Source organism: Melanotaenia boesemani, chromosome 24 (assembly GCF_017639745.1).
Source record: "Melanotaenia boesemani isolate fMelBoe1 chromosome 24, fMelBoe1.pri, whole genome shotgun sequence".
NCBI lineage: Eukaryota > Metazoa > Chordata > Actinopteri > Atheriniformes > Melanotaeniidae > Melanotaenia > Melanotaenia boesemani.
Genome location: NC_055705.1, coordinates 20,851,518 through 20,868,170, shown reverse-complemented (window position 1 = coordinate 20,868,170; position 16,653 = coordinate 20,851,518). Strand labels below are relative to the sequence as shown.

General features: G+C 43.9%; 1 protein-coding gene across 1 annotated transcript; it reads right to left on the bottom strand.

The window, feature by feature from the left end:
* Positions 1–333: 333 nt before the first annotated feature.
* LOC121635390 (XK-related protein 6) lies at positions 334–7,803 on the bottom strand. The gene is made up of 4 exons (XM_041978502.1): positions 6,966–7,803; positions 3,432–3,628; positions 2,406–2,823; positions 334–1,224 (listed from the first exon to the last, which is right to left on the bottom strand). The coding sequence occupies exons 1-4, from the start codon at positions 7,547–7,549 to the stop codon at positions 720–722; spliced, it is 1,704 nt and encodes a 567-aa protein (XP_041834436.1). The 5' UTR covers positions 7,550–7,803; the 3' UTR covers positions 334–719.
* Between the last annotated feature and the right edge of the window lie 8,850 nt (positions 7,804–16,653).

Below are 16,653 nucleotides of genomic sequence, written 5' to 3'. Positions count from 1 at the left end.
AGGGAAAAATTACCTGAACAAAAAAAAAAAGGCTTTTACTGGTTGCACTGCTCAACACTGCCCCCCATGTTTTTCGGTGGTACTGCACCGTTTGCTACGTCTGTCATCCCCAAGCTATCTGAAAACCAACTGAAATACTCACAAAATTAACCCAGAAGACAGACAGAAGTTTTGTTTAACTGTGAGCATAAATGAGGCTTGAGTCTTTTGTTCTTTGTACTTCGTGCCTGTGTCTACATGTCTTTCCCAACCACAACTTGACATTACATTAAAAAAACATCCCCTCTGTACAGAGAAAATTTATACACTACCTTTTCAACTAGACTAATGACAAAAGTTTCACAATTTCTTTTATTAAAGTGTAATTTTTTCCTTCTTTCTGTTGTTTAATTCTAACAAAACCTGTGAACGCGTGACGATTGCAACATAAACAGCCAACTTTTTTCAGGTTCTCCTCATGTGATAAGGGACAGAGGGATTAAGTGAGAAGAAGGCGACAGACTCGTGCTGAAGCAGCTTGCTGAGTCATGGCCATAGGACTCACAGGTTGTAGGTGCCCACAAGGAATGTGTGTGAGCACATAATGATGTGACAGATTGCTTCATTGTGTGCTTATATAAAGTGTTTCTAAATCTTCTCTAAATCTGAATGTCCACATATACATACATGTTCTTAAATGGTGCTTTATGTGCTTGTGTACTTGTGCATGTGTGTTTGTGTCAGAGTGAGGACTCGTACTGCAGCAGTTCATACAGTAAGGGTCCGTCACGGTAGCGGATGCCCACAGCAGCTGGCGTTATGTACTGCAGGATGTTTATAGTCCTCCGCAGACGCCTGTCTACGTAGTGAGCGTCCCAGGCCGGGTAGCGCTTCCTGGGCATGTCGATTTTTATAAGCGGGCCCTCGGGCTTGGAGGTGGTAGGAGCGGACCTCACCTGAAAGACGGGAAGACACGTCTCGGCCACATCCTCTTCCGTTTGCGATTTGGCCATGTGAGCTGGGGTGGGAGGGGCAGTGGGCGGAGCCGATGGGGGTAGAGGGAGACCCCAGAGGAGCTGGGCGCAGCAGGAAGAGGCGGGACTCGGTTGGAGGTGGGCGGTGGCAGGGTGCAGGAAGCCGTAGTACAGCAGCATGACCAGGACGCCACCGGCAAAGGTTAGGTAGACGCCACACAAAGCTGGGATGGCATAGGAGTCGGTCAGTACTGGATCCCTGTAGGCATACCTAGAGAGTTGTGGAGAGAGGGGTTAAGTTCAGACATTAATCCCAGTATGGTGCACCATCCCATTATAATTTGGATTTTGATTAAAATAATTCAGGTCCTACTACTGACTGATGTTCGTCTACTCTTTTATTTGCCTCAGCACTATCACTAACGATTCATCAGTCTATGCTAGTACCAGGTTGGACCCTTTTTTTCTTCTAAATTGTTTTAATTATGACAGAGAAAACAAGGTGTTGGAAACATTCCTTAGAGATTTTGCTTTTGAGATTTCAGAGATAATGACATGACAGCATCCCACAGTGGCTGCAGATCCATGATGAGAATCTCCCGTTCCACCACATCCCAAAGCTGCTCTGTTGGATTGCGATCTGATGACTCTGGAGGCCATTGGAATCCAGTGCACTCATTATGTTGCTGCTGGAAGCAGCATCATAAGATGCTACACTGTGGTCATAAAGGGATGGACATGGTCAGCAACAATACTCAGGTAGGCTGTGGTGGTTAAACCAGGCCACGTTGGTACTAAGGGGCCCAAATTGGGCCAAGAAAACATCCCCCACACCATTACACAAGCAGCAGTCTGAAGCCTTAACCAAGGCAGGATGAATCCATGTTTTCATGATGTGTTCACCAAATTCTGAGCTACCATCTGAATGTGGAGCTGAAATGGAGACTGCATTGTCCAGTTTTGGTGAGTCTGTGTAAATTTTAGCCTGCTGCTGTAGCCCATCTGCTTCAAGAGTCTTGTTTCCACTAAGGGGTCTGACTCGGGATGGGACCATTTGACTCTGTAAACCCTCACTTCTGTTGTGTTTCCAGAGTCAAACCTTACCTTATAGGCAGGGTATAAGCCAGATAGCGACAGAAGCATCAGCTACGCAATAGCTTGATGTCTTTGAACGGTGGACATCCCCCAATTTTTGTTCTTTCTTCTTGACATGTGGCTTTACACAACTAAAAATCCACCGTATATTTAAGCCCTTGGTGATGTTATTTAACATGAAGTCCACTGGACACAGGAAGTCCCATGTTTTGTTTTTTAAACCTCATTTACCTTTACAAGCTAATCAAACACATTCATTTCAACCTTGGTACAGACAGGATTTGGTCTCCTGTCAAAGAAAAACCAACTTAGACTTTCCATGATAAGCCAGCCAAGCTTTCAGTCATGAAAACTCACCACAGGCCGGTGAGGATGGTATTCTCAGCCAACACCACAGTGTAGTACGCTACCATCCTGTACCGCGTCCGGCCCTCCTTCACATTAAACCAACAGAAGATGTAGACGATGCCAACCACCATGTTAAAGAGCACCTCCTCCCACTTGGACATGCAGAAGTCGGTGCCTCCGTGCACCACCCAGAAGGCCATGGCGCACCAGTGGACCACCACGAAGATGCCGAAGTAGATGTGAAAGAGGGAGGCAAAAAGGGCGAGCGAGAGGACGCGGGACGAGATGGTGAAGAGGCGCCAGAAGAGGTGCAGCAGCGCCCCGCGGTAGCTCATGCTGCGCTGATCGTCACGAGAGTCACGCAGCAGTTTGTGGTAGGAGGCCAGGACCCAGGCGAGGGAGAGGAGGGAAGCTAGGGAGGAGATGCCTACAGACAGAAACACAGAGTTACAAAAGATAACACAGCTCATCCACCTCTGAGTCAATCAGAACAAGACAGACTCATTGTTTCAAGGTACAAAAGCTTATTATGACTCACTGGGGGTGTTTTGTGTGGTGATGTGAACACATCCTTACATAAAAGGTGGCGAATGACACGACAGAAACATTTAACTATGACGGTTAATGGTCTGAGCCTCAAAGATGAAGTTATTTTTAATGCCCCAGGTGCTATTTGCATCCACCTCCCATGTGCTAGTCACATATTTGCAGAAACTGTCCTAAAACTCAGGAGTGATAGGGATGAATAATACCAGTGGGTGGCCGCCTTGATGATACATTTCCTTGATGAATAAGGAAGAGGATAAGCATGTCTACGCTTCTGACTGAGCTGTCTTTTTTAGAATACCTGAACAAACAGAGAAAAGTACATAAACAAGTGCAGCACCATCTGCAGCCTCACACCACCGAGCACAATGTGTGCAAATTGCTAATTACTGCTTGCACAGCTGTTGGTCTACAAGTGCTTTGCTGGCTACATGAAAACATGGCATTATGCCGGCAGAGCCGTGTCCTGCCCCATGCAGTCCAACCTACACTGCAGAGTCTCGGCTCGGTTCTCCTGGATCATGATGCAGAGCTGCAGGACCAGCTGGGGCGCCGACTCCAGGAACGTCTCCAGCAGGCGAAGCATGTTGACGTCGGCGTACTCGAACATCATGGCCCAGTACCATCGCCGCTGATGCTCCTTCTGCCGGCGGGACATGAGGCCCAGGTACAGCGTCCTGATGTACCTGCAGGGGGTTCAAAAGCACAGCTTCTAGTCTTAACTTCAGCTTCAAACACAGACATGAAGTGTACTACTTCCGATGCACTTCACTGGGGCAACAACACATTTTTAATGCCAGTCAAAGGACATGATGCTTGTTGTCGTAGTAACTTTTACATCAATTAATGGTAATAATTCCTACGATTTCCTGGTAGTTTGTAGACAAAACCAACAGATTACCCAAGTATGAGTAGTAGTTAAATGAAATGTCTGGATGAATTTATAGAAACATTTAAACATTCTCTGATTGGAGGGATGAACAGAACAGGAGTAGAAGATAGGTTGAATGGAAGAGGGAGGAAGGAAGGGATGAATATGATAAAGGGAGGGAAGAGGAATTAATAGAAGAAGAAGAGGGAAGAAGGACAAACAGAAGCAGGAAGGAAAGAAGAACAGATGAGAGGTGGGAAGAAGAGATAAATGGAAGAGGAAAGAAAGGAGGGATGAATGGATGAGGGGAACGAAGAACAGATGAGGGAAAGGAAAATGGGATGAGCATGGGAAGGCGGGATGAACAGAAGAGGATGAAAGGAGGGAAGAACTGATGAAGAACGAGAGGGATGAAGAGAAGAGCAAATGGAAGGAAGAAAGAATGATGAGGAAGAGAAGGAAGGAAGAATGGATGAGGGGAGAGGAAAGGATGGATGGATGATGAAGGACAGAGAGGAAGAAAAAATAAAAGAGGGAGGGGGAAGAAGGATGCAAGGATGGATAAAACAATAAGGATGGATGGATGAGAGAAAGGAGGAAGGATGACAGAACATGGGAGGGTGAGGATGAATTTGAATGAAGTAAGGAAGGATGGGAGGATGAGGCTGGATGGAAGAACACAGGGTTGAGCAGGTGACGAGAGGTGTGGTGGAGGAGTGGCCTCCTGAACCAAAGCTAACAGGTTCACTTCATACTGAACGCCTGTTTTTCATCCATTACCTCTAAACTTCTTCTAAAAACAAGTCCCGAAATTTACAGAACCTCTGTGACCAGGTCCTGTATCCAACCTGAGTGGATTCTGTGGGGAAACTACAGCACACGTGGGCGGGCCACTTACCCAGCATGTGCATGCAGTCATGCATGTGTTACCTAACCTGTGTGCAAACACTCCTAATGATTCTTGGGTGTCGCTGCATGCGCATGCACTTGGTTCTGCATCATGCACGACTCTGTAAATGTGTCTTTTACTGCCAGCATACAAGCCAGGTTTAGGTGGCATAAATAATGCAGCATCCAGAGGAAAATGCACATATAAGCCTCCTCTGGGCTTCCAAGGAGACGTGATGAATGTTTTAGCTTTAACATGAGGCTCACACGCCAAAATGCTGCATGTCCTTGACTCAAGTTCCACAAGAGATAAATAACCAGTATTATTTCTTTTAGATGAAATCCTGTCGTTTGATTAGTAGGAATATGATCTGAATATAGTAGATCTTCCAGACCACCCTACCCCCACCACTTTCACTTCTCCCTCTCTCTCTTCTTGCTTTCTATCCCTCTCCCCTCCCCCTTCTCAACTACCATTGTGCATGTTTATACCCCTTCTACACTTCCCCTCCTCAGCCTCTACATCTCTACAGAGATCTGTCTCAATCAGGCCGTGCCATTTTCTCAGCTTTACCATTCCCACCCTACTTCTCTAAGGTGGAAGAGTCCATTCTGCAGGTGGAGTAGGGATGTTTGCATCTGGAGGGGAGGTGGATTTAACCCTACAACTGAAACAGAGGAGCTGAGTAGCACATCTCTCATGCAGCAGGATGTAAACACATCACCCACAGGCAACCGGAGGCCATTAGCGAGTCTTTTCCAAGAGAAACCTGGTTGCAGAAAAAGCTACTGTTCTCCTGAAAGTTGCAACAAAACTCACAACTGTGTGCTCAACACACAAAAGGCTCATTTGTGTCTTTCGCTTTTACCCCAACGGCGCTTTTAGCACCACGATTAGCACCTAAACTGGTCCATCTGTGTGTTGATGTGTGTTTATGCATGTGTTTGTGTGTAAAATGAAGGGGGGAGGTGGACAGTGAGCATGAAAGAGATGCGTTGCCAGAAGCACAGATGCTTTTCCTCTTTGTACTCTACATGCATGCTGACACTTAGGGGATGAGCTGTGACATCGTTTTTCCACTGGTCGCACACGCTGGCATGCATGAAAACACACACACACACACACACACCCACACACACACACACACACACACACACACACACATACACGAAAGCCTGACATCTCAGATCTCTAACTTAAACTTAAAAACTCACAGTTATAATGTTGGCTGGGCTGGAAGTGAATTCAGGACCATGGACAGCGTTCAGTCATTTTCGCCTTTATTTTGAGTATTTATATTATCTTCTATAGTCTATTAAAGCTTTAGGACCACTATAGTACTTTAAACCCCTCTCAAATATAAATTCTGCAGTGAAAGTTGCTGAACTTTTTATTAACCCTTAAAACTCCACTAAATTGTCAAATCCAAGCTATATTGCTTATATAGTCAACAATACCAGTAGTGTGTAGCTCTGGGGGGTAAACTGTGATGGATAGCTATCCTTTAGGTGCTCTACGAAAGTTTTCCAGATATTTATATCCTGTCCAGGAGGTTTAAAATACAGCCACAAAATGTAGTGCTTATTCAGAAACTATACGCAATGATAATTAGTTATTTATGTTATAAGTTATTTATCACATTTTCATAACAAAAGAAAAAGATCACTATCACACATATGTTGCTAAGAGACCTCTATTTAGACCTGACATTTATTATTAAATCACTTTCTGTTCAACTTTTGACGAATCACAGAGCTTGAATTAACAGTAATGTCTAATTAGGAGCAGCAAAAGATCAACAAGCGAACAGAAAGTTTCAAGAATGATATGCAGATGAGAAAAGGCTTGGTCACTGTTTATCTGTGTGTTTAGTAATAAATTCTTGTTTTGTTTTACATCATTTTTGCCTCATAATCTGACAACTAAGGCTGTCCTGAAAACATAACGTCTGCATGCTGACTGATTAAAAAGGTTGACTTTCTACATGTATCTTTGCTTTAAAAAAAAAAAACCCAACAAGAAGAAAAAAACAAAGTAAAAAAAGAATGCCTCAAAGTTTAAAATGTTAAATGGCCCCACAATCAAAACGAACTGGATTAAGTTGCAATACTTCAGAGTTTATCAGTAGAGTTAGGATCAATGTCCCATTTAATACCTTAATATCCAGTCCAGCCTGTCAGTATGGAGCAAGAACATCAAGACACTCGACTTCAACACCCCCAACACACACACACACACCAAGCCCTTCCCTTCCTTCCCTTACCTCCACACTTGCCCCAGTTGGAGGATATGTATAATGGCCTGCCATAACCAAATAGTGGCCAGCTGCAGGCGATCCTTTCCGGGATACAGGCACCCCAAAGCCACCGTGCCCCGCTTTGTCAACCCCTCCACCTCTCCGAGCCCCCCTCCCGTGTAGTCCTGCACGAACCAGCGGAAACTCAGAATCTGGACCAGTACCGACGGCACCAGAACGAAGAAGAGGGTGAGGCCAAACCAGAGGTAGTCCTGCCTCTGATAGTATTCCACCGCGAGGCACAGGTCTGTGCCAACGTCCCAGAAGAAGACCAGGAGGGCGAGGATGATCCAGAGGCAGTCCAGCCACAGCTGCTCGCGGGGAGGGCAGTGAGTTTCCCGGACGCCGACTCCTCCAGGGGGCTGCCCCCCGCCGAGTAGAGAGCCAAGGCAGGCTGAGCGGCAGCCCCAGTAGCAAGCGGAGGAGCGGCAGCACTGACAGATGTGGATGGCAGCGGAGTCCAGAGGCTCCTCAGCGTCGACATCGTACAGCTGGGCGAACCCGCCGCCGCACCCGACCCCGGCTTTGCCGCCGTCCGACTGGGCGGCCATGTTCCCCTTCCCGCTCCTGCCCTCCTGAGAAACGCACGACAACCGCACCGTTGTGCTTGTTGGCGGGGTGCGGACACCACGTCACTTCCCAGATACCTGCTGTCCCGTTCCCTCTTGCGCCGCGGCGTCTGCTGTGTCTCTTTCCCACCCGGGGCGCGAGGAGCCATCAGACCCGGCGACCGCGCGACGGCGGCTCCCCTTCTTCCTCGTCCGGTAGAGACACCGCCCCCGGGCGCTTGCGTGCAGCAGGAGCAGCGGAATTGGTTTCTCTTCTAGTCCAGCAGCCCTGCATCATCCCGTCCTGCGCGTGCGGTCATCTAGGGCGATGGGAGGCTATGACGTAATGCATCTCCCGCTGTTCTTAAGACGTGAGCGTGCGAGTGAGTGAGTGAATGAATGAATGAGTAAGTGAGGGGGCGCGCACCCGACCTGTAAGGTTATTCTTTTAAACCCCAGCTCGCGCTAAAAACCTTCCTTTCACTTGAACCCGACTCCTGCACCTCAAACTGCCCGCACTCAGGCTGCAGGTTCCCGGGATCCGCGGCAACCGCTGCCCGCTCCTCTCCTCTCCGCAGCTTCAGTCCTCTACAGCTGCAGCTTTCAATGATGTGGCGTTCGGGAACGAGCTGGCTGTGATAGTGAACGAGAAGAGTCGACTCTTGACACAAGAAGACCGAACCTTAAAAAGGGGCGGGTCTTTATTTGGCTGGATTTTGAAGAATTACCATTATGTGAGACCTGGCAAGTTAACTAATGTGAAGAGGACTGGATTTATTTTTTTTAACTTTGATGTAATAAAATCAAATATATCAGATGTAGAAAGATAAAATTTCAGTATTTATTTGTTAAAAGCAGGGGTGAAAATCCCATTTCATTTTGAGGGATATGGGTGGGACAATAAACAGACTAATTACTGGGAAGGACATGGAAAAGACATGCACGTTAGGTTGTGCAAACAGGTCTCTCTTGTAAATGAGACTCTCAATGGGACTGCCTGTATAAATAAAGGTTAATATTAAATGATATTAAATTATAATGATACACCCTTATGACCACATCAAACAGAATTTCTTTGCACCACTCTAATTCCAAGTAACTTAATTATTTATGTTTAACATGATTTACTTATTTATTTTATTTTATTTTGGGGGGAATTAAATATCCACGTTGAAATTTTCATTCATTACATAGTAGAATGTGTTGAGAAGAAATAACAAAAGAATGATCAATGGAAATCACAATGATGAAACCATGGAGGTCTGAATTCAGAATCAAGCTCAAAATAAAAGTGGAAGGATCAGATCACAGGCTAACCCAGCATCCATGGAAAATCCTCAAGAATGAGGTTCAGTAGTGTGTGTGGCCTCCATGTGCCTGTATGTACTCCCTACGACATCTGGGCTCCTGATGAGATGACAGATCAGGGCTATTCAACTCAGTCCTACAAGAGCCGCAGTCCAGCAGCTTTTCAATGTCTATCTGCTCCAACACACCTGACTCAAATTAATGAGTCATTGCATAGAACATAGGCAGCTAGACTAATTTAATTTGAGTCAAGTGTGTTAGAGCAGAGAGACATTGAAAACCTGCTGGATTGTGGCCCTCGTGGGACCGAGTTGCATAGCCCTGTGATAGATGTTCTCCTGAGGGATCTCCTCCCAGACCAGGATCAGGGCATCAGTCAACTCCTGGACAGTCTGTAGTGCATCGTGGCAGCAGTGGATGGAACGAGACATGATGTCCCAGAGGTGCTGGATTGGATTCAGGTCTGGTGAATGGGCAGGCCAGTCCATAGCGTCAATGCCTTCGTCATGCAGGAACTGCAGACACACTCCATCCAAATGAGCCAGAGGATTGTCCTGCATCAGAAAAACCCTGATCCCACTGCAGCAGCATATGTTCTGACACTGGGCATCAAATTAAATGCATCTAACAGCCAACCAAGTTCTGCAAAATGACTAATTAATTTGATTCGGGTGTGTTGAAGCAGGGATACATGGAAAACCTTTTGGTTTGCAGCCCTCATAGGGCCGAATTGAGGGTCTCATCCCGGTACCTAATGGCAGACAGGGTACCTCTGGCTAACACATGGAGGTCTGTGTGGCCCTCTAAGGATATGCCTCCTGGACCATCACTGACCCATTGGCAATGCGAGCATGCTGGAGGACGTTGCAGGCAGCAGAACATTCTCCACAGCATCTCCAGACTCTCTCACACCGGTCACATGTAAAGCAACCTGCTCTCATCCGTGAAGATCACAGGGCACCACTGGCCAGTCCTGGTGTTCTGTGGAAGAAGCCAATCAGGCTGCATGGTGTTGGGCTGTGACCTTAAGCCCCACTTGTGGATGTATGAGGATCCAACATCCACAAGTGAGGCCTAAGGTCACAGAAACATGAACATTAACCTGCTGGAGGTCCTTTTATAGGGCTTCTCCTGTTCTTCCTTAGGCAAAGGCAATTTTTTTGCATAGCACATTTCATGTACAAGACAATTCAAAGTGCTTTACAAAAAACATTAAAAGCATCACAGCAGGGTACAGAAAGCAATTTAAAAAGCATCAAAAACAAACTTTAAAAAGAAATAAAAGAAATTAAATAAATATAGAAAGAAAAAGGTCAAATAAATAGATAAAATGCAAGAAATAAAATTCCAGTGTGGGGAATTCAACAGTTGTTTTGATAAAAAGGCAGCAAATAGAAGAGTTTTTATCCCTGATTTAAAACTGCTGAGAGTTTCAGCAGACCTGCAGTTTTATGGGAGTTTGTTCCACATGTGAGGATCATAAAAGCTGAACGCTGCCTCTCCACGTTTAGTTCTGACTCTGGGGACAGAAAGTAGACCTGACCCCGATGACCTGAGGGATCTGGTTGGTTCATAAGGAACCAGAAGATCCTGAATGTATTCTGGTCTTAAACCATTCAGGTCTTTGTAAACTAATAACAGTATTTTGAAGTCAATTCTTTGACAGACAGGAAGCCAGTGTAAAGATGTGAGGACTGGAGTTCTAGGATCTACTTTCTTGGTCTTAGTGAGGACTCGAGCAGCAGCGTTCTGGACTAACTGCAGCTGTCTGATGGACTTTTTAGGGAGACCTGTGAGGACTGCATTACAGTAGTCCAATCTACCAAAGATAAATGCATGGACCAGTTTTTCTAAATCCTGCAGAGTCATCAGTCCTTTAACACTAGAAGTCCCAGAGAGGGGTCAATTGACCTTTCTACCTTTACAACCCAGAGATGCGTCGATTGACCAGTAGGATTTTAGCTAAAATCCTGTCTTAAGCTGTGAACAGCTTCTTTTGTTTGTAGACGAGTCAATTACTGGCACACCCCAGGAGGGCGCATACTTAGGGGAGACACTGTAGACTCTTGAAACTGGACTGTCAACTTTTGCCCAAAGCTTGGCTTGAGACACTGCTTGGTCCCCTGAGTATGAGATTGGAGTAGACCTCAAACAGATTCAGAAAGGTTTTCCTGCATTCTAGTATATTTCAAATAATTAAAAATATATTTGATATGATATATGATATATACCTCCTCGACACATTTGTGTGCTTTTAGAAGAAAAAAAAAAAGATAATCATTGTGGGCCTTCAATAAAAAAGCAAACAATTTAGAATGATATGACAAAATGATGAATTCATATTTTTTTAAAAAATCACTTTAAAAGGTCCAGCTCTCCTCTTTTCATACAAATGAAAAAATACAAATTTTTCAGAATTTTTTACCAATTTTTCAAACTTTCTAACCCAATGTTCATGTACCTTATGTCCAAAAAGCCCAAGCAATGAACAATTTTGAATATTTAAAATGAACATTTTTTGATTGTGGTGGTACAGGCAGGGTCTGTGAGTAAAATGTCCAGAAGCATTAGTGTCTAAGTCAAGAGGGCATAAATGTCAACATGACAAAGATATAAAAGAACAACTGTGAATTTTTTCCAATGCTTTTTATTTTTGTCATAAAAAAAACAACAAAACAGTTAAAATAATGCAAGTAATGAAACAATTTCACAAATATTTACACAAGGCTACAGTGGCATGCCCTTGTGTGAATGGCTTTTCTGCTCTTTCAGCAGTCCGTCTGTCCTAAGTCCAAACATGCTTGGCACTTCCATGGTATCTCCATCCTGCATTTGCCACATGTGTATTTGTAGCAGTCAACACATCTTACAGTTGCGCAATTGTTCTTGCATCGATGGTTGACCTGACATTTTGCCCTTTTCCCAGGGCTAGGTGTGGGAGGTTGCTGCTGAAGCAGTTGCTCCTTATGTGCCTTCTTCTGACTCACATGAGAGTTGGCCAACTCTTTCGCGAGCTCAACCAGGAAGTCCACTCTTCTCTCCTGCACTCCGGTGCATTCCTTATGAAGAACATGAGCGTTCAGTGCCGCCATGTCGATCATGTTGTAGAACACGGCGACTGGCCATCTCCGTGTTCCTGCACGCACGCTGTACTCCCGCACCATCTGGTCCATCACATCCACACCACACTTAATGGTGTTGTATTGTGTGACAGTGTTTGGCTTCCTTTTGGTGGTATTCTCAGTCTCAACCACATTGTGCATGCTGCTGAGAAGATAGACAGTCTTTTTCCGTTTCGGCGCATATACTGTGAGTGTTGCACCAGTGGTGGAAAACACTCGAGTGGTGAATTTAGTGTGGTCCTTCAGTCTAGTTGACTGAGGAATTTCCCGGCGAATCTTGTTGACTGTGCCAAGGATGGTGGTTTTCCGGCTAAGCAGTCGTTGCGCAAGGGACAGCGATGTAAAAAAATTGTCTGTTGTTACAGTTCTGCCCTTATCCATGAACGGCTCCATCAGCCTCATCACTACACTCTCAGAGAGTCTCTCTCCACTGGGACGACTGGGGTCCTTGCCAAGATATGGCAGGATATTGCAAATGTACTTTGATTTCAAGTCACAAGCCAGCCAAAACTTAATGCCAAATTTGTCCGGTTTTGTTGCAATGTACTGCAGAAAACTGCAGCGAGTCTTTGTCGGGAAAAGCTGTTCATCAATAGTGATGTGTCGACCAGGGTTATAAGATCTGATGCAGTTATTGACAAAAGATTCCCACAGATTAGAAATTGCAGCAAACTTATTTGTCTCCACTCGCTCACTGCGTGTGAACATGTTATCAAAGCGTAGGTGTTGCATGATGTTTTGGAAGCGCTTTCGGGCCATAGTAGCAATGATTCGTGGGTTTCCCAGCTCTGCTGACCAATTGTCACGTAGTGATGGAACTTTCTTCACCCCCCGCAAGATAATAATTGCAATAAATGCCATTAGTTCTGGGAGGTTCATGAACCAATCTGCCTGCTCCTTTTGCCGTGCATGCTGAATGGTCCATTCTTGAATGCTACGAAGCATTTCAAGTGTTATAAAACAGAAGAAGCTTTGAAGACGAGTCCGGATACTTCTTCTGGCCTTAGCAGTTGGCTCTCCATCTGTGCCGTATGGTTCTATTGGGGTGAAATTGAGACATGTCCCCAGCTGTTCTTCATGCCACACTGTGCCATCTTTAGCCATCTCTGTCCTCTCACTTCCCAACCGAGCCCTCTTTTCTGGCAGTGGAGCAGTCTCATCATCTGCAAGGTAAACAATTTCACAATTTCAGAGGACGAAAATAGGATGTTTTGGAAATAAGATTAAAAAAATCCTTTATTTGTACCAAAATGGAGAAATTCCAGTGTTGCAACTCACAGTACAGGACAAAGCAGAAAGAAAGAAATTTGTCATACCAAAAAGTTCAATAATAGTTTCAAATCTTACCTGAAGACTGCTCAGAGTCAGAGTCCGAATCCAGCTGAATTTGTATCTCTTCTCCATCTGAGTCACAAGGGTTTGTATCGCTGAGGATCAGGTCCAATGCCTGCTGAGTTGTAAGCCGCCTCTGCATTTTGCTTCCTTCTATTTGTTCGAGGTGAAGCTAGCTACTATTTATCCCCCTCAGCCCACCATCCCCCACTGCCACAGAATTTACCAGACGTTTCAAGGTAACAAGGAGGGGCTGGATGCAATGGGTGCATTCCTCAGGTAATGGCTGCATTTACAAATGAAGAGATGCTAATTTTTGCCAGCAGAGTCGTCAGTTTGGACTAAAGGTCTTTCGACCCTTCTCTGGGACTTTAGGGAGACATCAAAATTCCTGGGACTTCTAGTGTTAATCCTCAATATGTTCTTTAAATGAAAACAGCCTGACTTCACAACTGTCTTATTATAACTGCTAAATTCCAGGTCTGAGTCCATGAAAACTCCCAGATTTCTGCTTTGGTTGTTAGTTTTGAATTTAACTGTTTGAAGCTGAGCACTGATGTTAAATAAGTATAAAAGTAATGAAAGCAAACTGCAATTTCTTTCTATGCTGGACTGATATTTTCTAATACTGTTCAATTTTTCTTGGAAATGATGAAGTAGATCTACTCATCGGTGCATTAATGTACAATAAATACTTTTTTAGAGGCATGCCTTTTAAACCAAAGAAATATAATAATATTAATGCTAAATGGGGAAGTGGATTTAAATACAAGCATGCCGGGAAAAATTGGAAAATTAGAGGATCTTAAGTCCCATAATGATCAGATTTTGGTCTTTATTTATTTGGTTTGTTGTGAGTTCAGTTGTTGTTTTGATTGAAATGTTAAATATTAACTATATATTTTAAACACTAAATAACACTTTCCAACATAAAACTCATTCATAAATTAGGCTAAAATAGAAGTTCTGACTGAAACTAAATAAAGAATACCATTTAGAAGTCAAAAGAGCCGGCTCTTTGAAAAGAGCTGGATTTCCCATCACTGCTTCCACTGCTGATCGCTTTCTCTCACACGCGCGCTCAGTCCGCCCATAACTTCAACTCCAAATGCACATCTGCACGTGCGCTTTGCAGGATTCTGCCATACTGCGCTGGATAGAAACACAGCGATTGGTTTCCAATGAAAACATCGTGTTCCTTCAATCTTCAGCCAGAAAGAAAAAAAGAGAGAAAAACAAAATATTTAATCTGCCAGACTTTACTCCATTTCAGCTCTCCACTTTACCGTTCCTCCATCACGCTCTCCTTGCATCCCTCCATCATCCCTTCAGAGGGCTGACTGCCTCGTGGCTGTGCCAACCTAATCAGCCATGACACTGTATATTTGGTTCCTGCTGGGAAACAGAGGCATGGATTTGGGATGGACAGGGAAAGAGGGATGGGCTCGGGAATTACAGGAGTGATGAAAGGAGTGTATGAGCAGAGATGAAGCTGTTTGAAAGGATGACAAGATTGACTGGAAGAGTACAAGAAAGAGGAAGATTAAGGAATTGTTGGAGGGATGAAAAGAGTATCAGAAAGAGGAAGAAAAATGGCATCCTCTCTCTGAGAGGAGCAAATGACTTACTATAAGAAAAAAAGAACATGGCAAATAAATGAATAAAAAGAAGGAGTATAATTTGGGAAATTAATTAGGAAACAGCAGGATTAGGTTACAAATCTGGATTTTTGAAGGTCAGAAGAAGCACATAAAATTTAATATAATCTTCATCTTCATCCACAAAACTTCTCCCAAATACACTCCCTACACTGTAAAAACAAAAAACCCAAACAACAACAACCCAGCAATCTTCCAGCCATGAGGATGCCAGAAAAATATTGTAATAAAGGAGTAGGTTTATTTTGACTTTTTAATGTTTGACCTTTAAAACCCCACTAGATCACTCATGTTCTAACTAGGGGTGGAGGGAAAAGTTGTCTTTTAGATGCATTGAGATGCAGACGTGGAAGATTATAAATCGATATACAAATCAGAAAAATCGATTCATTATCTGTCAATTATGTTGAGGGATCCAAAAAGAAGTAAAAATTGTGGGAGGTGCTAACCTTGCATGGCAGGTTACAAGAAATTTTTTTAATACAGAAAAAATAGTAGTAATATTTTTTATGGTGTAACTGCATATCTTTATCACACACACACACAAACACCATCTTTCCTCATTCTCAGAGGCACGTTTCTGTGCAAGCTCTTGCACTTTCTCTCTTTCTGTCCACTGGAGATTAGCCTCTGTTGTCATGACGACCCTGGCTGCGCAGCTAAGGACATGAGAAAAGGAGTAGATGGCCACTGAGCCGTCAAAGTCTGAGCAATGGACAGTAGAAGCGGGTAACGGCAACGCTTGGCAAACACATGGAACAACGTGGGATATTTTCCCAAGTGCAAAAAACCTTGTGAAATCTAGTCCAACCTGCAGATGCATGTGTCAGCACGTGTCAGCAGAGGTTTGGATGTTTCTTTCTGAATTTTAATATGAAATTGTCCAACTTTTGTCCTGTTTTCATGACAGAATTGGGCTCAACTTCTTAAAAAAATGCACATAAAGGATACATACGCAGAGTAAAAGAGATGCAGCTGCATTCACATCCTCCACAGCACAATATTTATCTAAATGAATCAGTGAAAATGCCTGATGGCTTCAGATCTACAATACTGATTATTTGGTGCTATTCAGGAAAGGGAACAAGGCTGCAGCTAGATCAGCAGTGAACCTCGTACGATCAAAACAATGACCTTGATTCAAGTTAATGGAAACAACAAAGACACAAAATTAGAGTTTTAATCGGACTGTGATGAAGATGAAGCTTGGTGAGAATATTTTTTTTCCTGATTCACTTCCTAAGTGAGCGGAAATGTGTTCACCTGCTCTGAGTTTGAAGGACGATGTTTAAGCAAGAGCCATACATTTAACAGAGGAGATTAAGATGTGCCAACAATGCTGCTGGGAAAATTTAAACAAAAATAATGTCAAATTGGGTTGTTACATGGAATCACACAGGTAAAGATAAAGGTAGCACAGCAGGAAGGATAACTGGGAACAGTAGCATTCTACTGTGTATGCTGAAGAGACTCAAATATAAATATCTTTTTTTTAAATAGCTAATTCAATAAAAGGAAGTAACTGCTGCTATAACAGACAACATGAGATCATCTGTTGAAAAATCAGATGTGCTATAAAAAAAAAAAAAAAAAAAGTTTTAAGACAAACACGCTGTCATCAGTTTGGTTTCCCATTTTCCTGCCCTGGGGTTTAAATTGGAATTATCCATCCATCCATCCATTTTCT

Excerpts from the sequence above, each read along its gene's own strand:
- LOC121635390 (XM_041978502.1), bottom strand. The coding sequence starts at position 7,549 with ATGGCCGCCCAGTCGGACGGCGGCAAAGCCGGGGTCGGGTGCGGCGGC. Across the intron at positions 3,629-6,965 it reads CAACTGGGGCAAGTGTGGAG|GTACATCAGGACGCTGTACC; the intron begins GTAAGGGAAGGA and ends AACCCCCTGCAG. Across the intron at positions 1,225-2,405 it reads ACCATCCTCACCGGCCTGTG|GTATGCCTACAGGGATCCAG; the intron begins GTGAGTTTTCAT and ends ACAACTCTCTAG.